Source organism: Sinocyclocheilus grahami, unplaced genomic scaffold (assembly GCF_001515645.1).
Source record: "Sinocyclocheilus grahami isolate Dianchi unplaced genomic scaffold, SAMN03320097.WGS_v1.1 scaffold218.1, whole genome shotgun sequence".
In the NCBI taxonomy this organism is placed as follows: domain Eukaryota; kingdom Metazoa; phylum Chordata; class Actinopteri; order Cypriniformes; family Cyprinidae; genus Sinocyclocheilus; species Sinocyclocheilus grahami.
The window spans coordinates 1,242,093-1,267,237 of NW_015505397.1; the positions used below are offsets into that span (position 1 = coordinate 1,242,093).

At 38.5% G+C, this 25,145-nt stretch overlaps 3 protein-coding genes across 5 annotated transcripts in view; all 3 read right to left on the reverse strand.

Annotated features, from left to right (window-relative positions):
* Window positions 1-1,133, reverse strand: part of LOC107596394 (protocadherin alpha-8-like) — a 7,092-nt gene extending 5,959 nt beyond the window's left edge. The window contains exon 1 of the mRNA XM_016287116.1: window positions 997-1,133. Within this exon, the coding sequence (XP_016142602.1) occupies window positions 997-1,133 (137 nt within the window). The remainder of the gene's footprint in view (window positions 1-996) is intronic.
* Window positions 1,134-3,523: 2,390 nt separating this feature from the next.
* On the reverse strand, window positions 3,524-16,899 carry LOC107596395 (protocadherin beta-7-like). Its single transcript, XM_016287117.1, has 4 exons — window positions 16,393-16,899; window positions 13,686-15,752; window positions 11,960-12,124; window positions 3,524-5,378 (listed from the first exon to the last, which is right to left on the reverse strand). The coding sequence occupies exons 1-4, from the start codon at window positions 16,897-16,899 to the stop codon at window positions 5,346-5,348; spliced, it is 2,772 nt and encodes a 923-aa protein (XP_016142603.1). The 3' UTR covers window positions 3,524-5,345.
* Window positions 16,900-19,124: 2,225 nt separating this feature from the next.
* Window positions 19,125-23,589, reverse strand: pcdhb (protocadherin b). 3 transcript variants are annotated; one of them, XM_016287082.1, is made up of 2 exons: window positions 21,108-23,587; window positions 19,125-19,463 (listed from the first exon to the last, which is right to left on the reverse strand). In XM_016287082.1, the coding sequence occupies exons 1-2, from the start codon at window positions 23,462-23,464 to the stop codon at window positions 19,385-19,387; spliced, it is 2,436 nt and encodes an 811-aa protein (XP_016142568.1). In that variant the 5' UTR covers window positions 23,465-23,587; the 3' UTR covers window positions 19,125-19,384. The 3 variants fall into 3 exon arrangements, with proteins under 3 accessions (XP_016142568.1, XP_016142567.1, XP_016142566.1); XM_016287081.1 differs by having other exon boundaries at window positions 19,126-19,460; window positions 21,105-23,587; XM_016287080.1 differs by lacking the exon at window positions 19,125-19,463 and adding an exon at window positions 20,397-20,595 and having other exon boundaries at window positions 21,047-23,589.
* Window positions 23,590-25,145: the final 1,556 nt, after the last annotated feature.

Here is a 25,145-nt window from a genome sequence, read left to right on the forward strand (position 1 = left end):
AAACATATCAGATAAAAAATCTTGCTCATCCATATTATTTTATTTTCTCTTGCCATGCTTCCTCTGAACACCAATGAAAATAGTTTTAAGCAAATGCGGTCAACTCATGTATGCTATTCCAAATGACAAATTAACAGACAGATCTAAAATCGTCGTGGTTGTTCATTGTTCAAAGCCAGAGTGATGTCTGATACGCCAGCCCATGAAGTGAACCTGCTCAACAGGACTGTTAGCGATGATTAGTATTGTAGCGCCACTCACAGCGATTTTGCAGAACTGCAACTTCCATCTTCTAGTGATGTTTATGAGTACCAACAACAACAACAACAATAATAATGATACTAATACCAATACTACTACTACTACTACTAATAATAATAATAATAATAATAATTATTATTATTATTATTATTATTATTATTATTATTTTCAAATAATATTATAAAGATTACAATTTTAAAATTGAGGCATCACAACACCAAATGTACTAAAAGAGAACGAAATATCTCATTAGTTTAAAAAAAACAAAAAAACTTTTGTTTATTTTTCCTTTCTTGAAATCCGCATTTAAATCCTGCTTTATCATGCTTTAAAAGAATAAATGAGCTAGAATTTGTAAGTATGCAGTGTTCTAGTGTCTAATTGCATGGTGAGCAGTGACACCTTGTGGTTCAGTTACATGGATCACGTGACAAACTCGGCCCCACCCGCGTCTTTTGTTCTGTGATCCCTCCCACCTCAGCTGCTTACGTATGAGCATTCCCATATCTGCGCTGGTCTGTGAAATCCAAACCACATATCAGACAAAAGACACCAGAGGGCAGAGCGAAGTGATTCACATCACATGCTCTTGTGAAATGAAGATCAAATATACATATCAATCACATGTTAATCAATACTTCTCCTATATCATAAAAAGGCAGTCATATATTATTATACATTTCTGCGTTATACAGTGTGTTTGTTTAACATAGACTGCACAGCTATACGAGATACCCGGATCTGGCGTGCTGAGCCTCACGTCTGTGCATCAAATTACAGGCTGCAGCATCATGCACCCATCCCCGCCCGCAGTCCGTTACCGTGGCAACGGGCATTTGGATAGGTGGGTCGCTGTCCGTGGTGCTGAACATTGCGGTCTCCTGAGGAAAGAGTGAATGAAGGGAGGGGGTTTGGGAAGAACATAAGGAAGATCAAATAAATTAATCGCTCACGAAAGAAATCTCAGTAACAACACCGTCGTTTTTTTATTAATTATTTGTACACATTTTTTTATCATTCCTTGTAAAATTATTCTCTCCTCTTTAACCCATGCTCCACCATCTATCTTTTACTCGGTCGCTATAGAGACAGGCTCCCGTTGCCTAGAAACCAGCAGTCAGCTGGATTGCTCAGATTGAAGCCTTTTTTCTCTGCAGTTTTTCAGGAAAGCATGGTTGTTTTGATGGTGACACAGTTAGCTGAACTGTAGTTTAGAGAAGGCCTGGCAATAGCAATTGTGTGTGTGTGTGTGTGTGGACCTTCGTGATAAAATTCTGAGGATAAATGTATATGACAAATGAAAACTGTGTGTGTGTGTGTGTGTGTGTGTGTGTGTATACATGTTTTTCTATACTGGTGGGGACTTACACCTGAAAACACACCAACTCATGGGGACCTAAATTGAGTGAATCATACAGAATTAGTTTAGAGAAGGCCTGGCAATAGCAATTTTGTGTGTGTGTGTGTGTGGACCTTCGTGATAAAATTCTGAGGATAAATGTATATGACAAATGAAAACTGTGTGTGTGTGTGTGTATGTGTGTATACATGTTTTTCTATACTGGTGGGGACTTACACCTGAAAACACACCAACTCATGGGGACCTAAATTGAGTGAATCATACAGAATGAGTTTTTTTTTTGGAGATTGTAAAAATGCACAAAGTTTTCTGTGATGGGTAGTTTTAGGTGTAGGGCGATATAAATTACAGTTTGTATAGTATAAAAACCAATTCACCTATGGGGAGTCCCCACAAGGATAGTGAACCAGACTCTCTCTCTCTCTCTCTCTCTCTCTCTCTCTCTCTCTCTCTCTCTGTGTGTGTGTCTGCTGCAGCAGTTTTTAATGGTGCTGCAGTCTCTCTCTGTGTGCAGGCAGAGAGAAATCTGGGTCAGGAGGGAAAGAGAAGCAAAGAGTGGTTACTCTTTTTTTCTATTTGTTCTGACCCACATCACAGAATCAGAACAAGGCAATAAGCCAGTCAGGGCAGTGGTTAATGCTTTATTATTTCTATTTACCATTTGTCAGAATTAACAGGAAAAAAAGAGTTTGTGATGATAATCCTAGTGTGGTTACATCTAAATGAAAAAGCTGATATGAAATGTGATCTGTCTGATTATCTTCAATGCATTACATCATCTGCAGTGATGACCTCATCTTTACCCACCCAAACAAAAGCACACTCACCACCCCATACAGATCAAAAACATGCAAAGTTTTCACAATAGGTCACTTTGATTATATCACTGATTATCAGAAGTCAGATAAGTTCATAAACACTGTTTTTCTCTTCCATGATTATAAGATAATCATAATGGTATACTGTACAAACATGTTTTTTTTTTGTTGTTGTTGTTGTTTTACTCCAGTGCATGTGTTCAGTTGGGCTACAGGCAGATTGCTACTCACATACTGAGAAGTCATTTAAAACCTAAAAACATATTACTAATGCAATGTCCCATCACATCTTATGTACTTCTGGATTACATGGAGAATGACAGAAATCACATTAAGTTTTTATCTATTGTAAATATGCAGTACAAAAATATCAGCAGATAAGCATGAGCAAAGAGGGTCTGGTGAGTTTCTCCGAGGCAGATCATGGATGTGTACAGCTTTAGGAAAGCAGTAGAAAATGAATTCGAAAAACACATTTGCAAAACTGGATTAAGCTTAATTGGACAGAAGGGGAAATGAAGAAGAAACATATGGTACTACAGGGCATAAGACAGGCCAGTGCTGTATATAGGTAGTCCATTTTTATACCACAAAATGAGGCTTTTGGGTAAATTAATTCTAGCCAGTGAGAGACGAGTGACCTACCTATAGCTGTTCACACAGGCAGTCAATAAATCAAAGAAAAACACCTTAATATTTTGTCATTCTACAAAAAATGTATTTATTTTTTCCCCTCTGATTGCCTCAATGTTATTTTACAACACTGTCCATGTCTGAACATTAGCCAATCCTCTGAGACAGCCAGTTTAGAGCCTTGAAATTATTACTTCCTGTTTAAAATACCACATGTAAACATCCAGCATTTGTTCCTCCAAAACAGAAAATCTAATGCAAATGTATTATGTAATAGTGCATTGCTTTGACAAGACACACATGCTGTGCATTCCAGTCATTGAACTGACCCCATGACACCCTGACCTCTTGACCTGCCTGGGAAAACTGCCATACCCTCAGGAAGCTATGAATAAATTACATTTCAGAAAGCCTGGAAACTATCAGAAAAACAACAATACCATACTGTTCACTGAAATAAAATATTGATGTCCATATATTGCACAACTGATATAGCCAGCAAATACAAAATATCAAGAAAAAAAGCAACAATATGAAAGTTTATATTAATGCATTAATATTAATACATAATTTTAACACCAGAAAAAAAAATGAAGAAAAACAATAATATTTGGCTAGTGCATTTCAATGCAATGCAGTGTATTTTCACTTGGCTTAATTGTCTTTTTTTTCAAAGCATTTCCATGAATATTAAACACATTTCATAACATCAGATAATTATACAGTTGATAAGTAAAGATTAGCAGTTCTCATCTTTTCTTGTTTTAAAGCAAGTAAAAGTCACCCACCACCTTGAGTGCTCTTTATATTTGGCCTTATTTCAAAGATTTAGTGAAGTTTGATGGTCTTTATCTCTGAAATAGTGTGGTGTTTTTATAAAGGACAACAAGAAGGAACTCACTCTTTAACAGTCTCTATTAGAAGTCAGTGGGTTTTTTATCTGAGACAGAAATCTTGAGCATCAGGAAGTGGCTACTTAATGAATCTCCTAAACTCTTAGAAACCACTGTGACCATCAAATGTCCGCACTATGACATCACTGTGCTGTGCCTGCATTTGTGCATTCATGAATGTCACCAGTCACCACAGAACTACAACAATACTCAGCTCTTTCTGTGTCAGATCAGTGCTTAGATTTAACTTCATTCTTTACATACTGAAACGCAAAAATACTGACACAAACAGTAACACAGACATAATACAACACTACAGATAAGAGACTGTAGACTATACAGCACAACAAATCGAATTTGCTGTGACCTCTTCTGAATACACTGGATAACACTTGCATTATTCTGATCTTCTAATCAGTCTAGTCTTTATGAGATCCAAGAAAACACATAAGAAAGGCTTTATACATCTGTTGCAGGGAAAGAGAAGCTTTCAATGTCCAAATTCAGTCTAGCAAAAGCTCCGCACTCCATCTCTCAACATGGCAGAATCATTTAATCCTCTTTGTGTTTGTTTAATATCATCCACATTGCAAAAAAAGCCCATTTGTCATTAGTATCTCTATATTTTCTAGTAAAAATATCTAAACATGCTTGAAACCAGATATATTTACATGAGTAGCAAAATACAAAGATATTAGTGCTTTTCAGAGCATGAATGAGTGACTTGATTTTCAGATTTTAGTTTAGTTGAGGTTTACACAATGTTTGCTTGTGTTGTAAATTAATCTTATTGCAAGCATTTTTAGATAATTTTACCAGAAAATAAGACAAAACCACAGATTAAGAATTTTTATTTTTTTTTTGCAATCCAGTGTCCACGTCAGTTCATGTGAGAATATTCTGTTAATAATTTATCTCCCCAATGTCTTTACCAGTCACTAAATATAACAAAGATCTAACATGGCGCTTTAACCATGCAAACATAAGCATACTGGATTTGCAGAAAAGTTTATTTGATAAAGACATGAGCTGTGTTGTTTGAAGATATTAATTTGTGTGTGTGTGTGTGTGTGTGTGTGTGTGTGTGCTCACAGATCCAGTCCAAGTCCAATCCTGACCGGTCAGGTGTAAGAGTGTCTCTTAGTATCATAGGCAAAAGATCTTCCGTCATTCCTCTGGTCAGATCAACAATGAGCTTGTTAGGGGAAAGTGAGGGCAAACTCTCCGAACATTGACATGAAGCTGTAGGCATCACTCAGGGTTGGTTTCATCTCTGTAGGATGGTGCAGGTGAATATGATGGATCCAGGTGAACAGACATGCTGATTGGTTGATGGAACGTTTTTCATACTTTGCTCCGGCAATACGGTTGGGAGGATCCTTAGCTGGAACTGCTGCTGGTGGTGGTGGACGCCTGTCAACGAGAAAGAAAAACTGGACGTAAGAACCTAAACTTCAAACATTATTCACTAAGTGATAGGCCAGAATCTGAACACATCTCATGCAACCAAGGCCTGTCTCTTAAAGGCTTCAGGCAAAACAGAAGGTGGAACCTTGGTTTGATTGACAGGTGACGGAGGGGTGGGTTGATCAATGAGAACCATGCTCAGATATCAGGTGAGGGTGGTTGGGGTGACGGAAGGGCAGCGAGCTGAAAACTGGGTGGTTGTAATTTGTTTTGCATCATTCTGATTCATTTGTGAAGAAAAATTCAACAGAACCAGTATGTGAAATTGGAATCCACCAGTCAATTCACCATCCATTCAAACACACAAGTAGACAAACCATTCAACAAACAGGCTGAGGAGCTCATAATGATGTTTAGTAGATGAACAATCAGTACATATATCATTAAAACCCACATCATGCACTAGAGCCATATTTGCTAAAAACACTCTTCCTAAATATGTAATTCTGCCATTTACTAACCCGTCTGTCATTTAAAAACATACTTTTTCGTCTGTGGAACACAAAAAGAAAAAATGTCCTGGATGCTTTTTTTCAGACTATGAAAGTGAATTCGAAAGAAAATGTGAAGACAAGAATCAGTTGGTTTTTAATATTTTTTCGGAAATTTACAGCTTCCATTCCTTGTCACTTTCATTGTAGAGAAAAAGAGCAGCATAAACATTCTTCCACGAAACAAAGAAAATCATTCAAATTTGGAAAGACATGAGGGTGAGTAAATTATCCATTTTTACTTCTGGGTGAACTTTCTTTAACCGATTAAGGAATGCATTTGAGCAACATTTTCCCCCCCAGCCACTGTCAATCAAACCACAGAGAATCAGAAATATGTAATTCTGCCATTTACTAACCCGTCTGTCATTTAAAAACATACTTTTTCGTCTGTGGAACACAAAAAGAAAAAATGTCCTGGATGCTTTTTTTCAGACTATGAAAGTGAATGAAAACAGATGGTGTCAAGAAAATGTGAAGACAAGAATCAGTTGGTTTTTAATATTTTTTCGGAAATTTACAGCTTCCATTCCTTGTCACTTTCATTGTAGAGAAAAAGAGCAGCATAAACATTCTTCCACGAAACAAAGAAAATCATTCAAATTTGGAAAGACATGAGGGTGAGTAAATTATCCATTTTTACTTCTGGGTGAACTTTCTTTAACCGATTAAGGAATGCATTTGAGCAACATTTTCACCCCCAGCCACTGTCAATCAAACCACAGAGAATCAGAGTTATCATTAGCATTTCTGCTGGTCACAGGTGTCTATAAAAGTTGGGTTTTGTGAGGCTGCATAACATAATTTGTAGTGAAGAATAAAAAACTGCGGGTTTCAGTTTTGAGTTCCACAAGTGGGGAAAAAAATACACACGTTGTGTTCATAAATACTGCAAAGTTTAAACCTGTACATCTACAAAGCTCAGAAGACCAAGTGAAATGTCGAACTGAGTGTTGATGTTGACCTGTTGAAGCATTTATCTGCATCTAAACTGAATAAAACTGATTTGACTTCAGTTGAATAAATAGGTTCATTTGGCTCCTCCTACAACAGGACAAGGCAAACTCCACTGACAAAAATCACCAACCACAAAGAGAAACACACAGAGTCACATATATTTCAGTAAAGGTCAGTGGGCCCTGGGATCAGGCGCTCCAGAAATCGAGAGAATGGTGAAGTCAGGACTGCATACCTCCAGCGGGAGAGGGGACCTCGTTCATTTTGAGTACTTTAAAACGGAAACAAAAGCAGAGACATACATTTCAATATTTAGCTTTCAGCACAATCATTTTGATGAATTTCACTGAACACTTTTCTGTCAACAAAACCTCAATCCACATTGATTTTAACTTATCTATATCAGTCTAAGCATGGTGTAAAAGATCTACGGTGCATTAACAAATCAAATCAAGAAAATGGGTTGTTGTCCTCTCCTTGTTGTCTGAATTATCGGGGACTCCAGGTAACCTGAGATACAATGTGAGAAATGTTAAAGCATAACAAATGAAGGAAAACAAACTACATTATGCAATTCACTAAGAAGCACTAAGAATGAGAGACTGAGAGGAGAGACAGATTAAAATACATTGTTTACATGAAAAAAAGACTGCACAAAAATAATAGGAAAAGTTAAAAACTTTCTAATTTTGTCTTTCAAATAACTTACCTGTCCTTCAGGTAACACTCTCTAACAAAAGAGAACAAGTTAAAAAAATGCTACAGAAAAAATATATATCATAATCATACAAATAAACAAGACTTGATGCATATTTAAAAATAGCAAGTGCTTAAATTCAAATGTATCATGTTCAGTAAAGAAAACATTATTTATACATATTTAATACATTTATGGAAAATAAATAAAAAAGAAAAGAAAAATTGTACGTCACTTGTGAAGTGTTATTGTAAGTGATTTGTGCCAATGCTAAGAAACACAGTGGACCCAAAAGTTTTTGTATAATTAAGCCACACTTTTAAATTTTACAAAATAATACTTTATTTATGCAATAAAACTCAAAAATGGTATGAAAATGGTATGATACTTAAACAATTATGGTAGCAATATTACACATACTATTTTTGAGTAGCTTTTAAGACTATTAAAATCTCCTAAATTATTTCATCTATGGCACAATGATTTCAATATTATTAATTCTCAAAAGTCCGTGATTTTGAGTAAGGCCTGTTTGTATTTGACTTTTTGAGTTACTTTGTACAATTAAAACACTGTATACAGCCAAATAGCTCAAGTAGGGATAAACCTCACTGCAGTAATATTAACAAAGCTGATTGAACAAAGCATCATGCCCCACATTGTTAGTACATGCAGTTATCCATAACCATAAGCTCTACTCTTCTGCACAATGGTAACGACAGAAACTTCAACTTAGAAATTCTTTCAAATGTCAAACATAGCTGAACAATAAACATTAATAGATGTTTCGCTTTACTCAAAAACAAATGAAGTAGTACTTAATTTCAATATTTACTCTCCATATCCAGCCAAATGCAAAGCATGCTGGGAACTAACAATCACAGCCAAAATAAAACTGCAAAATAGAGCTAATTCTCTTGAAATAAATAGATAACCTTCTTTCCTTATTTTTTTTTTTTTTTAAAGTTTAATAAATTTTTCAATTCAAGCCTCAAAACTGCTTAAGTTTCCTTAAAAAAATATGAGGAAAACATAATCTCTTGGTTTTATTAGTGAAAAGTTCTCAAAATGTTCTATACAACACTAAACCACAATTTCTTTAATAAAATATACGCACTATTTTTAATTATCACCTTATTTTTTTAAATGAAAATTACAAAACCCCTGATTAATTTTTTACAGTGAAGTAGAAACTGCCAATGTGTGATTTAACTATCTAAATATTTGTGGGGCCACTGTTGTTTGCTTTTGTGTATGTGTATGTGTATGTGTGTGTGTGTGTGTGTGTGTGTGTATGTGTGTGTGTGCGTGTGCGTGTGCGTAAAAAAAAACTTGGAACATGAGAGACAAACGTAATATAATATTATATAATATAATATAATATAGTCAGAAAAGTAGGTCAACCAGCTCTGAGAGAGAAGCAACAGGTCACAACACACTTGCACAAATTTACACTTCATACATACACACACACACACACACACACAGACAGACACTCTCTTTTTCTCTGTGGCAGCAGCTCAGCTAGAAGGAAGCTGAGAGTATATGTACAACAGGTAAGATTTATGCGGTTGTAGAATTGTAGAATCAGAATAAACAGCAAAAACACACATAAACATTTGCAAGAAGGCAATGCTCACTTCTGTCATTTTGTCTGAACAAATATAAGCATAAATATTTGCATATATATACAAATATGTGTATGTGAACTTTTAAGACAAGAAAATTACGTTTAACTGATTGTAAATAAAAAGAACAGTATTGGATTGAGTCAAACAGAAATTTTACAAAGAGAAAAAGAAAAAAAATGCATATACAAACTCCTAAAGTACAATAGAAGATGTGCTAAGAACGACTGAAACACTCCCATTTCAACTTCAGCATAACTTCACAAGATGGGAAGTTGGAAAATATGATGTGAATGTGTACTTGAAAGGCAGAAGCTGAAAATAAGAATAATATTCTCAGAGAGAATAATGTGGGCTTATAAAGTGTTTGGCTAAAGGTTGAAAAGTCAAACTGTATACCGTTGTCTGGCTTCTTTGAAGAAGTAGTTCACCTGTTGACGGTATGTAAGCCTACCTGTAGTGTAGATGCAGCTGAGTCGCTGGTCTCGGTCAGTCCTGTGCTCCTCGGTAAACTGGACACGATGTATCTCGCTCCCTTTGGCACAGGCTGTCTGACCACCAGCTTTCCTTTCCTCGTCTCTGCTAGAAATAAACTGTACCAGTAGGCATCGTTGGAGACCAGAGTGGAATCCGCGATGGTCGAGTTCCTCTCGCTGATCACACTGTTCCTGCACGGAGGAGTCGCTTTGCTGGGCTTCGTTTTCTGACACTTCAGCACGATGGTGACCAATATAGTGATGAGTAAAAGAAATGAAACAGAGCCCAGTCCGAAACAGGCACATCCTCTTTCATTGGACTTGAGAATGATTTTATAGAAATTTCAGGATGATTGTCGTTCATATCATTTATCAATATAGTCAGTTTACATTGTCCAGATAAGGGATTTCCCCCCTTATCGGTAGCAATGACCTCCATATCATAAATCTTAAAATCCTCATAGCTAACAATTTCTTTGACTCTAATTTCACCATTTTCAGGATTTAAACTAAATGTGTGTTGTGTTTTTTCAGAGGTATACAGGCTGAATGCATAAACTATATCTGAATTTGATCCCTCGTCTAAGTCTGATGCGTTTAATTTCAATATAAGACTTCCAATCGGAGAGTTTTCTGTAAGGTTAATAGTATAACTGTCTTTATCAAATTTTGGGGCGTTGTCATTCACATCTAACACGCGCACAATAATACTTGCCGTTCCAGAACGTGCGGGGACTCCTCCATCTACAGCAGTGAGTATCATATTATGCGTTGCCTGTTTCTCGCGGTCTAATGGCTTTTTTAAGACTAAATTTGTAAATTTCGACCCGTCCCTTCCAGACTGTATGTCAATATCAAAATGCTCGCTTTCAGTTAGATAGTATGTTTTGATTGAATTTGAGCCAAAGTCTGGATCTACAGCGTTATTCAGAGAGAATCGTTCGCCAACTGGGGTAGATTCAGAAATATCAAGGTGCATTGTATCCCTCCTGAAGTGCGGTGCATTGTCATTGATATCCAGTATTTCAAGCTCAATATTAAATATTCTCTCAGGGTTATCGACTGTCACATCCATCTTTAAAAAACAGGACGATGTCTTGAAGTTGCACAGATATTCTCGATCTATTTTCTCCGCTATATAAAGATCTCCGGTTTCTTTGTTAATGTCCAGGTATTTTCTGTTACTAATGACATCTAATCGTATTCGCCGTTTGGTTAAAGTTTTTAAATCTAACCCCAAATCTGTGGCTAGATTAGCCACAACGGATCCAGCTACCATTTCTTCAGGAATAGAGTAATGTGTGACGGCAGACGTAATGCCAAAGATCGCAGGGAACAGAAGGAAGATGAACACGTACCTCTTATCATCAGCGATCACAGCAGCGCGTCCCTTCATAGTGACTCGGGTTAACACAGCTACAATTACATAAAATTACGAGACGAGAGTGAACGGCTGATTATTTCCAGGCCATAGACTCAACTGACCACAAACGTGAATCGTATTCTCGCACAGCACGAACTACAACAGGATCACCTCCCTCAAGACTAAAATGAAACGCACTCTCCTGCTGATTATGCGTCATGGCGGCTGAAAAATTTACCACTTAACATTGGTTTTTGTTGGTGAACAGCGACACATGGCGCCAAGTTTGTACATCCTGTATGATTGTGCTTTTAGCAGCAAAAAAATGCTTATTTTAAGATAACTGCTTTGTTGTTATTTTGTTTTTATTAGACTGCAAACGAAGATGAAAGAAAATTACGAATGCCCCAAATACGCTGAACTAAAAAAAATTAAATAAAGAAAGATACATAATTTGTATTAAGGTTCATAAGGATGCGTTTCTTACCTGTAGTGTAGATGCAGCTGAGTCGCTGGTCTCGGTCAGTCCTGTGCTTCTCGGTAAACTGGACACGATGTATCTCGCTCCCTTTGGCACAGGCTGTCTGACCGGATCACCTCCCTCAAGACTAAAAAGAAACGCACTCTCCTGCTGATTATGCGTCATGGCGGCTGAAAAATTTACCACTTAACATTGGTTTTTGTTGGTGAACAGCGACACATGGCGCCAAGTTTGTACATCCTGTATGATTGTGCTTTTAGCAGCAAAAAAAATGCTTATTTTAAGATAACTGCTTTGTTGTTATTTTTGTTTTTATTAGACTGCAAACGAAGATGAAAGAAAATTACGAATGCCCCAAATACGCTGAACTAAAAAAAATTAAATAAAGAAAGATACATAATTTGTATTAAGGTTCATAAGGATGCGTTTCTTACCTGTAGTGTAGATGCAGCTGAGTCGCTGGTCTCGGTCAGTCCTGTGCTCCTCGGTAAACTGGACACGATGTATCTCGCTCCCTTTGGCACAGGCTGTCTGACCACCAGCTTTCCTTTCCTCGTCTCTGCTAGAAATAAACTGTACCAGTAGGCATCGTTGGAGACCTGAGCCTTCATCTTTATCTGTCGCGTTTAATTTCACTACAAGGCTTCCAACAGGTGCGTTTTCTGTTAGATTTATAGTGTAACTGTCTTTGTCGAATTGAGGGGCGTTGTCATTCGTGTCCAGAACGCGCACAATAATGCTAGCAGTGCCAGAGCGCGCGGGGACTCCTCCATCCACAGCAGTGAGTATCAGATTATGTGAACCTTGTTTTTCTCTGTCTAAAGGATTTTTAAGAATTAAATCAACAAATTTTGACCCGTCCCTTCCTGTTTGTATTTCAATGTCAAAATGATCATTCTCACTCAAATAATAAGTTTTAATCGAATTCGAGCCAGTATCAGGATCCACCGCATTACTGAGCGAGAATCTCTCTCCGGCTGCTGTAGATTCTGATATATCCAAATGGATCGCATCTCTCCGAAACTGGGGAGCATTATCGTTAATGTCAACAATTTCAATTTCAATGTTAAATATTCGAACAGGATTTTCGAGTATCACTTCCATTTTGATAAAACAGGTTGATGTTTTAACACTGCAGAGGAACTCTCGATCCATCTTTTCTAATATATAGAGCTCTCCTGTCTCTTTATTGACATCCAGATATTTCTTGTTAGATATAATGTCGAGTCGCATTTTTCGTCTGCTCAGTGTTTTCACATCCAGTCCCAAATCTGACGCCAAATTAGCAACAACAGAGCCTTCCTCCATTTCCTCTGGAATAGAATAGTGTGTAACAGAGGACACTGTGTCCAAAATAGCGGAGAAAAACAGAAAGACCGTTACATACCTCCAAAACTGTGACTTTACGCATCCCTCCATTTTGCAGCGTTTGAGATATGTGTACTCCTCGCGGTCATGAAATGGTCAGAGAAACGAATAGGACACTCAGCGAAACACTTGTCATGGCGCGATCCTTTGTGCGCTTTCCTCCTGAAATCTGTCATGGCGACTGAGACGATGACCAAAAGCGTTTTCTTAGAGGATAGCGACGCTCAGTGAGTACACCATGAACATACACAACTTGAAGAGAACAGCCTTACTTACAATAGGTATTTTTTCTATTTACCGCATTATTTGATTTTTTTTTTTGTCCAGCGCTCCAACCCCAGCAATTCAGTACTTGTTGCTGCGCTCAAATTGAGAAAATTAGATTTAAATGTGAAGATTCAAAATAGCACATGTAAAGACAAACAATAAACAGCCCTTGCAAAAAATATGGATAAATATGAAGACACTAAAACAATACAACTCTAAGAGGTAGAATGCCATTTTCTAAAACTGGGAAACACTTGTGTTGCTTATTATACAAAGGCGCACGAAATGATTCTTCGCTTAGAAATTGTGCGTAAAACGTCAAGTAAATCTCTCTTTGATTATTGATTTGGATTGTCTTACCTGTAGTGTAGATGCAGCTGAGTCGCTGGTCTCGGTCAGTCCTGTGCTTCTCGGTAAACTGGACACGATGTATCTCGCTCCCTTTGGCACAGGCTGTCTGACCACCAGCTTTCCTTTCCTCGTCTCTGCTAGAAATAAACTGTACCAGTAGGCATCGTTGGAGACCAGAGTGGAATCCGCGATGGTCGAGTTCCTCTCGCTGATCACACTGTTCCTGCACGGAGGAGCCGCTTTGCTGGGCTTCGTTTTCTGACACTTCAGCACGATGGTGACCAATATAGTGATGAGTAAAAGAAATGAAACAGAGCCCAGTCCGATCACCAGATACAGGTTTAAATCGGAGAAGATGTCATATCCCAAAGGCACCTCAGTCATGTCAGCATAGGTTTTAAGGGCGGTCTCCACCGTGGACAGTTTGATGGTGACTGTAGCAGAGAGCGCGGGCTCTCCGTTGTCCTTGGCGATCACAACCAGCTGCTGGTGGCGCGAGTCTCTGTAACTGAACATTCTCATGGTCCGGATCTCTCCGTTATATTGATCCAAGCTGAATAATGTCGCGTCAGTGTTGTGGAGAAACTGGTACGTGATTCGAGAGTTGTGCACTGAATCAGAGTCTATGGCGATGACTTTGGCTATCAGAGTCCCTTTATCGGTGGATCTCGGAATCTTTTGCTCCACCACCGAGCCGTGCGCGCGCCATGGAGACACTATAAGCGGCGTGTTGTCGTTCTGATCCATGATAATAATGTGAACGGTCACGTTACTGCTGAGCGGAGGAACACCAGAGTCTCTGGCCTCGATGTGGAAAAGGAACTCCTTCTCTATCTCATAGTCAAACGTCTTTAGCGCGTAAAGATTCCCGTTCTCTGGGTTAATGGAGAACAGCATGGACATGGAGGTGTTCACTGTTTCCTTCTCTATGATAAAATAGACTAGATACTGATTTTCATGGAGATCTGGGTCTATAGCAGTTAAAGAGCTCAGTAAAGCTCCAGGCGCGTTATTCTCCATAACAGGTATCGTGTAGAATGTCTGCGGGAACTGAGGAACATTGTCGTTAACGTCCAGCAGCTCTAAAGTTATTGTTTCATTATCAGATAACGGCGGGTTGCCCCTGTCAGTCACGGTAATAGTGATGTCATATTCCGGAACCTTTTCACGGTCTAACGGTTCTGAAACTAATAATTCATAATAATTATCAGATGATTCTTTGAGCGTAAAAGGTAAATAATCAGAAATATGAATATCTACCTGTCCATTTTCTCCTGAGTCTTTATCACTCACACTAACAACTGCGATTACTGTATTTACAGGTACATCCTCTTTCACTGGACTCTGAAATGACTTAATTGAAATTTCTGGGTGATTGTCATTCATGTCGGTAATTATAATGGATAATTTACATTGACCGGATAATGGATGAGTTCCTTTATCTGATGCTATAACCTCCATATCGTAAATTTTAAAATCTTCATAATTAACCATCTCCTTAATTCTAATATCACCACTGTCAGGGTTTAAACTGAAAGCTTTCTGTGTCTTCTCTGATGTATACAGACTAAATGAATACACAAGGTCGGCATTAGAACCCTCATCTAGATCTGTTGCATTTAATTTAACAAGCAGGCTGCCTATGGGTGAGTTTTCAGTTAAACTGATGGTGTAGCTCTCCTGATCAAATTTAGGGGCGTTGTCATTTGCATCCAACACACGAACGACGATACTGGCCGTTCCTGAACGCGGAGGAACTCCGCCATCCACTGCTGTCAGTATCAGATTATGAACTGGTTGGGTTTCACGATCTAGTGCCTTTTTTAAAATTAAATCAGCAAATTTGGAGCCGTCCCTCCCAGACTGAATTTCAATATCAAAGTGCTCCTTCTGGCTCAGATAATACGTTTTAACCGAGTTGGAACCGACATCAGAATCCACTGCATTACTGACAGAAAATCGCTCACCCGCAGGTGTAGATTCAGTGATATCTAAATTGATTGTGTCTCGTCGAAATTGAGGGTTATTGTCATTGATATCTGTGATTTCCAGTTCTATGTAAAATATTCGCTCAGGGTTCTCCACTATAACTTCCATTTTTAAAAAGCAAGTGGTTTTGGCAGGACACAGATATTCACGATCAATCTTCTCTAGTATGTACAGCTCGCCCCTGTCTTTGTTTATGGCGAGATATTTCTTGCTAGCAATAACATCTAAACGGATGTTTCGTTTAATCAAAGTCTGTACATCAAGTCCCAAATCAGTGGCTAAATTTGCCACGACAGACCCACTTCCATCTCCTCTGGAATAGAATAGTGAGTAACAGCCAGAGCTGATTGATAAAATACTGATAAAAGTAAAAACAGCGCAACATACCTTCCCCTTGACCGGGTGTTCAAATCAGAATCCATTGTCTGCTCAAATGCTTATGATGCAGTGACAACGCAGTTCATGGAGCAACAAAGCATTGGATATGACTCCAAAATGAGATGCAAAAAGAACTGTTAGTGAAGGGATAAAATATTAAATGTTTCCTCGACGTAAATCGCAATATTTTGTCTAAAGCCAGAGTCGCAGAAAACAAGGGTTCATTGCAAAATGGCTAAATGTGATAATGACGTTGAAATTACGCTCGCAGTGATGTGCAATTTGTGAGACTACAGCGCCACTTGGCGCACACAATGAGGTGCCTTAAAACTTGTACACGTTAATATGCACTTACCCGCACAATTTATTATTAAACTTTTTTTTATTTTATTTTTTAATTGACTAAAAAACAAGTACCATTATTGAAATATTCTTACCTCAGATTGGGTGTTTCATAAGTCATAATACATGTGCACAAAATAATAAAAAGGTAGACTATAAAATGTGATCTTACCTGTAGTGTAGATGCAGCTGAGTCGCTCGTCTCGGTCAGTCCTGTGCTTCTCGGTAAACTGGACACGATGTATCTCGCTCCCTTTGGCACAGGCTGTCTGACCACCAGCTTTCCTTTCCTCGTCTCTGCTAGAAATAAACTGTACCAGTAGGCATCGTTGGAGACCAGAGTGGAATCAGCGATGGTCGAGTTCCTCTCGCTGATCACACTGTTCCTGCACGGAGGAGCCGCTTTGCTGGGCTTCGTTTTCTGACACTTCAGCACGATGGTGACCAATATAGTGATGAGTAAAAGAAATGAAACAGAGCCCAGTCCGATCACCAGATACAGGTTTAAATCGGAGAAGATGTCATATCCCAAAGGCACCTCAGTCATGTCAGCATAGGTTTTAAGGGCGGTCTCCACCGTGGACAGTTTGATGGTGACAGTAGCAGAGAGCGCGGGCTCTCCGTTGTCCTTGGCGATCACAACCAGCTGCTGGTGGCGCGAGTCTCTGTAACTGAACATTCTCGTGGTCCGGATCTCTCCGTTATATTGATCCAAGCTGAATAATGTCAGTCACGGTAATAGTGATATCATATTCTGGAACCTTTTCACGGTCTAACGGTTCTGAAACTAATAATTCATAATAATTATCAGACGATTCTTTGAGCGCAAAAGGTAAATCATCAGAAATATGAATATCTACCTGTCCATTTTCTCCTGAGTCTTTATCACTCACACTAACAACTGCAATTACTGTATTTACAGGTATATCCTCTTTCACTGGACTTGAGAATGATTTTATAGAAATTTCAGGATGATTGTCATTCATATCTGTGATTAAAATTTTTACTTTGCATTTTCCAAAGAGACTATTAACTCCTTTATCTGTTGCTATAATTTCCATATCGTAGATCCTGAAATCCTCATAATTAATCATTTCTTTTACTCTGATTTCTCCATTGTCAGGATTCAGACTGAATGTCTGCTGCGTTTTTTCGGAGGTATATAGACTAAAAGAGTAAAATATATCGGAATTCGTTCCTTCATCTTTATCTGTGGCGTTTAGTTTCACTACAAGGCTACCAATAGGTGCGTTTTCTGTTAGATTTATAGTGTAACTGTCTTTGTCGAATTGAGGGGCGTTGTCATTAGTGTCCAGAACGCGCACAATAATGCTAGCGGTGCCAGAGCGCGCGGGGACTCCTCCATCCACAGCAGTGAGTATCAGATTATGTGAAGCTTGTTTTTCTCTGTCTAAAGGCATTTTAAGAATTAAATCAGCAAATTTTGAACCGTCCCTTCCTGTTTGTATTTCAATGTCAAAATGTTCGCTCTCACTCAAATAATACGTTTTAATCGAATTCGAGCCAGTATCAGGATCCACCGCATTACTGAGCGAGAATCTCTCTCCGGCTGCTGTAGATTCTGATATATCCAGGTGGATGGTATCTCTCCGAAACTGGGGAGCATTATCATTTATGTCTACAATTTCAATTTCAAAGTTAAATATGCGCACAGGTTTCTCGAGTGTCACTTCCATTTTTATAAAGCATGTTGGGCGTTGTCATTCGTGTCCAGAACGCGCACAATAATGCTAGCAGTGCCAGAGCGCGCAGGGACTCCTCCATCCACAGCAGTGAGTATCAGATTATGTGAAGCTTGTTTTTCTCTGTCTAATGACTTTTTCAGTATTAAGTCAGCAAACTTAGATCCGTCTCGTCCAGTCTGAATCTCAATACTAAAGTGGTCGCTTTCACTGAGATAGTATGTCTTTACGGAATTTGAACCTGTATCAGGGTCTACAGCATTCGTGAGGGAAAACCTCTCCCCTATTGCTGTTGCCTCTGATATGTCTAAATGCATCGTATCCCGACGAAAACGTGGCGCATTATCATTTATGTCCATTATTTCAAGTTCAATATTAAACATTCGAATAGGATTCTCCAATGTGGCATCCACTTTAAGAACGCATGTTGTGGCTGATTTTGATGTGCACAGATTTTCTCTGTCAATCTTTTCTAAAATGTACAGCTCCCCAGTATCTTTGTTAACGTCAAGATATTTTTTATTAGCGACCACATCCAACCGTATTTTACGTTTACTAAGACTTTTCAAATCCAATACCAAATCAGACACCAAATTGGCAACCACAGACCCTTCGTCCATTTCCTCAGGAATTGTGTAGTGAGTAACAGCAGCTGCTGTCTGAAACACAGAAGCAAGAAATACGAAGGTCGAGACGTACCTCAACCATAGTCGTGTTTTCGGTTCCATTGTTTTGATTTTCCTGAAAGTGCACACAGAAAGCAGGTCCAAAGAGTTCCAAACCGTGGATATGGTTCAAGAATATAATTCGCGCAATGTAAGAAAATACAACTGGACCAATATATGAAAGAGCGAATGGTCCTGCCTGAAAGAAATACTGCAATGTTGTCCACAGATGAAGAAGCGACGGTGGCTGAATTACTAGAAAAGTATTATCTTGGTGGACAGCGACTCTGTGCGCACAAGAGCGAGGAGTGCAGCATAAAGAGTAAAATTGGAAATGTATTTTAAAATGTTGTTACGCTGGTTAAGGTATTAATAAAAAATGTTCAGAAAAAAAGTGAAAAAAAATATAATACCTATAATGAAGCGTTTCATATACTATATGCAAACAAAAGCAAATGACAAATGCAAGTCAGGTGATTTTCAAAACGGTGCCAATAAAAATGCATTACGTAACAGGTAATTAATACAAGTAACATTCTCCTGATTGAGAAACATTTCGAGCTTGAAAGCAGCTGAATTATCTCTGAAAATAAGTACCTACACTGCATCGCGTAAAAGTGATGCAACATATATCTTATCTTCTTGTCTACATTTTCAGCAGATTAACTGCTGAACTAGAAAAATAAAAGCAAATATGCAAGTGCAAAATTGAACCTAAATGGGCATTTTACATTACTTGGAAAAAAACATCCATAACTTATATTTTACCTTTTTTATCCTCTTTTTTTTCAATTCACTATGTGGCAGTGCTTACCTGTAGTGTAGATGCAGCTGAGTCGCTGGTCTCGGTCAGTCCTGTGCTCCTCGGTAAACTGGTTAAAATTTTTACTTTGCATTTTCCAAAGAGACTATTAACTCCTTTATCTGTTGCTATAATTTCCATATCGTAGATCCTGAAGTCCTCATAATTAATCATTTCTTTTACTCTGATTTCTCCATTGTCAGGATTCAGACTGAATGTCTGCTGCGTTTTCTCTGAGGTGTACAAACTATAGGAGTAAATTATATCTGAATTGAAGCCTTCATCTTTATCTGTGGCGTTTAGTTTCACTACAAGGCTACCAATAGGTGCGTTTTCTGTTAGATTTATAGTGTAACTGTCTTTGTCGAATTGAGGGGCGTTGTCATTCGTGTCCAGAACGCGCACAATAATGCTAGCAGTGCCAGAGCGCGCGGGGACTCCTCCATCCACAGCAGTGAGTATCAGATTATGTGAAGCTTGTTTTTCTCTGTCTAAAGGCATTTTAAGAATTAAATCAGCAAATTTTGAACCGTCCCTTCCTGTTTGTATTTCAATGTCAAAATGTTCGCTCTCACTCAAATAATACGTTTTAATCGAATTCGAGCCAGTATCAGGATCCACCGCATTACTGAGCGAGAATCTCTCTCCGGCTGCTGTAGATTCTGATATATCCAGGTGGATGGTATCTCTCCGAAACTGGGGAGCATTATCATTTATGTCTACAATTTCAATTTCAAAGTTAAATATGCGCACAGGTTTCTCGAGTGTCACTTCCATTTTTATAAAGCATGTTGTCGCCGTTTTAGACGAACAAAGATATTCTCGATCCATCATTTCTAATATATAGAGCTCTCCTGTCTCTTTATTGACATCCAGATATTTTTTGTTAGATATAATGTCGAGACGCATTTTTCGTCTGCTCAGTGTTTTCACATCCAGTCCCAAATCTGACGCCAAATTAGCAACAACAGAGCCTTCCTCCATTTCCTCTGGAATAGAATAGTGTGTAACAGAGGACGAGGAGTCTAAAATAGCGAAGAAAAACATGAGGGCCGTTACATACCTCCAGAACTGTGACTTCACGTATCCTTCCATTCTGCAACGTTTGAGATATTTGTATTCCTCGAGATCACGAAATTAGTTGAGAAGTGAATGGGGCACACAGCGAATCTCTTGTCATGGCGCGCTCTTTGTGCTCTTTCCTCCTATAGGAAATCTCTCATGGTGACTGTGATTATGACCAAAAGCGTTTTTTAGAGAACAGCGACGCTCAGTGAGTTTAGTCTGAACATACACAATAAGAAGAGAACAGCCTCGCTTGGAATAGGTATTCTTCTTTTTTACTATGTATGTGTTTGTTTGTTTTTACTCGATGGAAAGGAATAATGTGCTAATAGATGAAGAGCCTCAAAATAACAAGTGGAAAGAACAAATACACAAGTTGTTTAAAAAATATATGCAACGAAATTATTGAGAAGAAATTAAACTAATTAAAATATGAAAGGAAAAAATCTCATATTTTCTCAACCTGAGAAACACTGAGTGGCTATATTAGGGTAGGGCGCACACACCACCTCTTCTCTTACAATCTGAAAGGAAATTGTGCGTGAAACGTTTTGTAAATCTTTCTTTGATAATTGATTTGGATTGTCTTACCTGTAGTGTAGATGCAGCTGAGTCGCTGGTCTCGGTCAGTCCTGTGCTTCTCGGTAAACTGGACACGATGTATCTCGCTCCCTTTGGCACAGGCTGTCTGACCACCAGCTTTCCTTTCCTCGTCTCTGCTAGAAATAAACTGTACCAGTAGGCATCGTTGGAGACCAGAGTGGAATCCGCGATGGTCGAGTTCCTCTCGCTGATCACACTGTTCCTGCACGGAGGAGTCGCTTTGCTGGGCTTCGTTTTCTGACACTTCAGCACGATGGTGACCAATATAGTGATGAGTAAAAGAAATGAAACAGAGCCCAGTCCGATCACCAGATACAGGTTTAAATCGGAGAAGATGTCATATCCCAAAGGCACCTCAGTCATGTCAGCATAGGTTTTAAGGGCGGTCTCCACCGTGGACAGTTTGATGGTGACTGTAGCAGAGAGCGCGGGCTCTCCGTTGTCCTTGGCGATCACAACCAGCTGCTGGTGGCGCGAGTCTCTGTAACTGAACATTCTCGTGGTCCGGATCTCTCCGTTATATTGATCCAAGCTGAATAATGTGGCGTCAGTGTTGTGGAGGAACTGGTACGTGATTCGAGAGTTGTGCACTGAATCAGAGTCTATGGCGATGACTTTGGCTATCAGTGTTCCTTTATCGGTGGATCTCGGGATCTTTTCCTCAACCACCGAGCCGTGCGCGCGCCATGGAGACACTATAAGCGGCGTGTTGTCGTTCTGATCCATGATAATAATGTGAACGGTCACGTTACTGCTGAGCGGAGGAACACCAGAGTCTCTGGCCTCGATGTGGAAAAGGAACTCCTTCTCTATCTCATAGTCAAACGTCTTTAGCGCGTAAAGATTCCCGTTCTCTGGGTTAATAGAGAACAGCATGGACATGGAGGTGTTCACTATTTCCTTCTCTATTATAAAATAAACTAAATACTGATTTTCATGGAGATCTGGATCTATAGCAGTTAAAGAGCTCAGTAAAGCTCCAGGCGCGTTATTCTCCATAACAGGTATCGTGTAGAATGTCTGTGGGAACTGAGGTGCGTTATCGTTGACATCTAGCAAATGGACACTTATAGTTTCGTTATCAGATAAGGGAGGACTTCCTTCATCCGTCACAACCAACGTGATCTCATATTCTGGGACAATTTCACGATCTAACGGTTCCGACACCAATAACTCATAGAGGTAGTCAGAGGTTTTGTTTAAAAGAAACGGTAAGGACTTGTTCATTGTCAGATTTACCTTACCGTTATTCCCCGTGTCTCTGTCACTAACACCCACTAGAGCTATAACAGACCCGACTGGGATGTTTTCATCCACTGTGTTCTTAAGAGATTTTATGGTTATCTCGGGATAGTTATCGTTCATATCCTTAACATACACAGTCACTCTGCATTGACCGGAGAGTGGAACCGGACCATTGTCTTTAGCTTCAACGAACATCTCAAATATTTTCATATCTTCATAATCAATGGTGTCCTTAACTGCAATTTCGCCCGTTTTTGAATTCAGCGAGAACATCTCCTGTGTTTTCTCAGAAGTGTAAAGCGTAAATGAGTATGTAAGATCTGCGTTTGGGCCTTCATCAGCATCAGTAGCCTTTAATTTAATAACAACAGTACCAGCTGGAGAATTCTCGCTCATATTCAGAGAATAAACTGCCTGATCAAACTGAGGGGCGTTGTCATTTGTATCTTGGACGCGCACAATAATACTAGCCGTGCCAGAGCGCGCAGGGACGCCGCCATCAATTGCAGTGAGTATCAGATTATGAACAGCCTTCTCTTCCCTGTCTAAAGCCTTCACGAGAACCAAATCGACATATTTTGTTCCATCACTACCAGAATGTATATCAACAGAAAAATGTTCACTTTCACTTAATTTATAGGTCTTGACTGTATTGGCACCAACGTCCGGGTCAAAAGCATTGGGCAAAGAAAATCGTTCTCCCGGTGTTGCGGACTCTGAGACATCCAATTCAATTTTATCTCGCCGGAAATGAGGAGCATTATCGTTAATGTCTGTGATGCCCAATTCAATATTGAAAATGCGCAACGGGCTTTCAATTATTAAATCTAATTTTAGAAAACAGGTTGTCGTGGTTTTCGTAGGACACAGATTTTCCCTATCCATTTTCTCAACAATAAATAACTCGCCAGTAATTTTATTAATATCTAGATATTTGTTGTTATGGAAAATATCAAGTTTTACCTCTCGCTGTGCTAGTCCACTAACATCTAGCTCTAAATCAGCGGCTAGATTTGCAACAACCGACCCGCGCTCCATCTCCTCCGGTATGGAATATCGCGTCACAGACAAAGCTGTTTCCCATGTTGCCCACAGTACAAAGAAAAATGGAACCCACCGTCCAACTGGCTTCATCATCAATTCCAGCAGAAGACACAACATCACTAAGAAAAGATCAGTAAGAGGGAGTTACTAGTCGTGTTGCTTCTTGAAATTTCCCTTGTGTTCAGTCTTCCTTGTAAAAATATTCCTGTAATGATTTAAAAACGCTGCTGAAAAGGATGCTGTTCTCAGGACCACCAAGCCTCTGGTATATGACAACGTCCCTTTAAATGAAGCCTGTTTGTCATTTACTGGCCAACAGCGACGCGCTGAGACAGAAACACAAACTGTATATTTACTGGATTAAAGTAATGAGCTGAAGATATATGGTTTTGATAATCGTTTTATAGTAATAATAATAATAATAATAAAAAATTGTAAAAAAAAATCATGAGGGAAAATGATCTCAGCCTTTTTGTCTGTATTAAACGTACATCAATGAAGTTCTCTGTGTAGGCTATGTGTGCTACTCTTTATTCATTATCGTGTCACTTCAGAAAATGTTATGAAATGCTTTGCATACTTGGAATTTGGTACCGTTTTATTATTATTATTATTATTATACATTTTCTAATTTTTACATTTAATTTATTTTTTGACAGGGATGTTGTTCAATATAAATGTAATGGATTTGATAGCTGATTGGAAAGTCTGGCTTCAGACAGTGACTAAGACAGTCATACTTGCAGTAACCGATTAATTTAAACTGAACTACACAAAAAAACTTTTTTGGCAAAAGAAAGCAATGTTGCAGAATGTTGCAGAATCTCACGTGCCTTTAGCATTTGCTAAATGAACTTCTGCTAAGTACAAAGGCTGTGAGAATATAACAGCTAGCTGCCCATGTCCACAGTATCCCATGTTGTAATCTTTACAGCATTTTCTGACTTACCTCTCTTTCTGTGAACTTTGGCTACTTCGACCAGTTCTCTTTTCTTTCTCTTCCAGGAATGGATGGCAGTCAGATGAATTCATGCTTCCTTGAAGATTTGAAGATTTAACACATGGAACAGAGATCTGCATTAGGAATTAAATTATTGTAATAATATATTTTTTCCCCTTTGGCACTTCAGTTTCCCTCTTCAAATAATAATACTAATAATTGTAATAATAATAATAATAATAAAAAAAAAAACATTTGTAAAAAAAAAAAATTTTTTACAAATCATTGTAAAAAAAAATGTCAGTGTATCTCTTAAAAGTAAAATGTCACTGTAACTGCAATTCAGTTCAAAGTCAGTCCACTGATAGTAATACTCTAAAATAAATGTTATGGTTAAATCTCTGTCTAATCATTTATATTATGTAAAGACTGAAAGCACAGAAATATCACCACAAATTTAAATTTGCATGGGTTGTGGATTTATTTATTTGTTTGTATTTTATTTAACATGTTAATGAAATATGCCAGCAACTGTAATCTCTGCAATGTTGTGCCTGTTGACATGTGATGCAGGCGACCTCTAGTGGTGTTTTCTGAGACTGATTTCCCAAACTGCAGCTGCATATTCATGCAGAAAATATCAGGTCATCATTATGTTTTTGTTTCTTAGATAACGTTTCTTTAAAATGGAATGTTTGAAGAAACAATAAACAAACCATAAAGAACAGATTTATGGCTAATACTGAAACTTATTTTTTCTGAAGTCATTTGCTAAAAAAGTTGGAGACCACTTGCAGAAATGCAGCATTTCTGACCTGACTCTGTATTTATATTTACCAAAATGTATTTGTATATTGT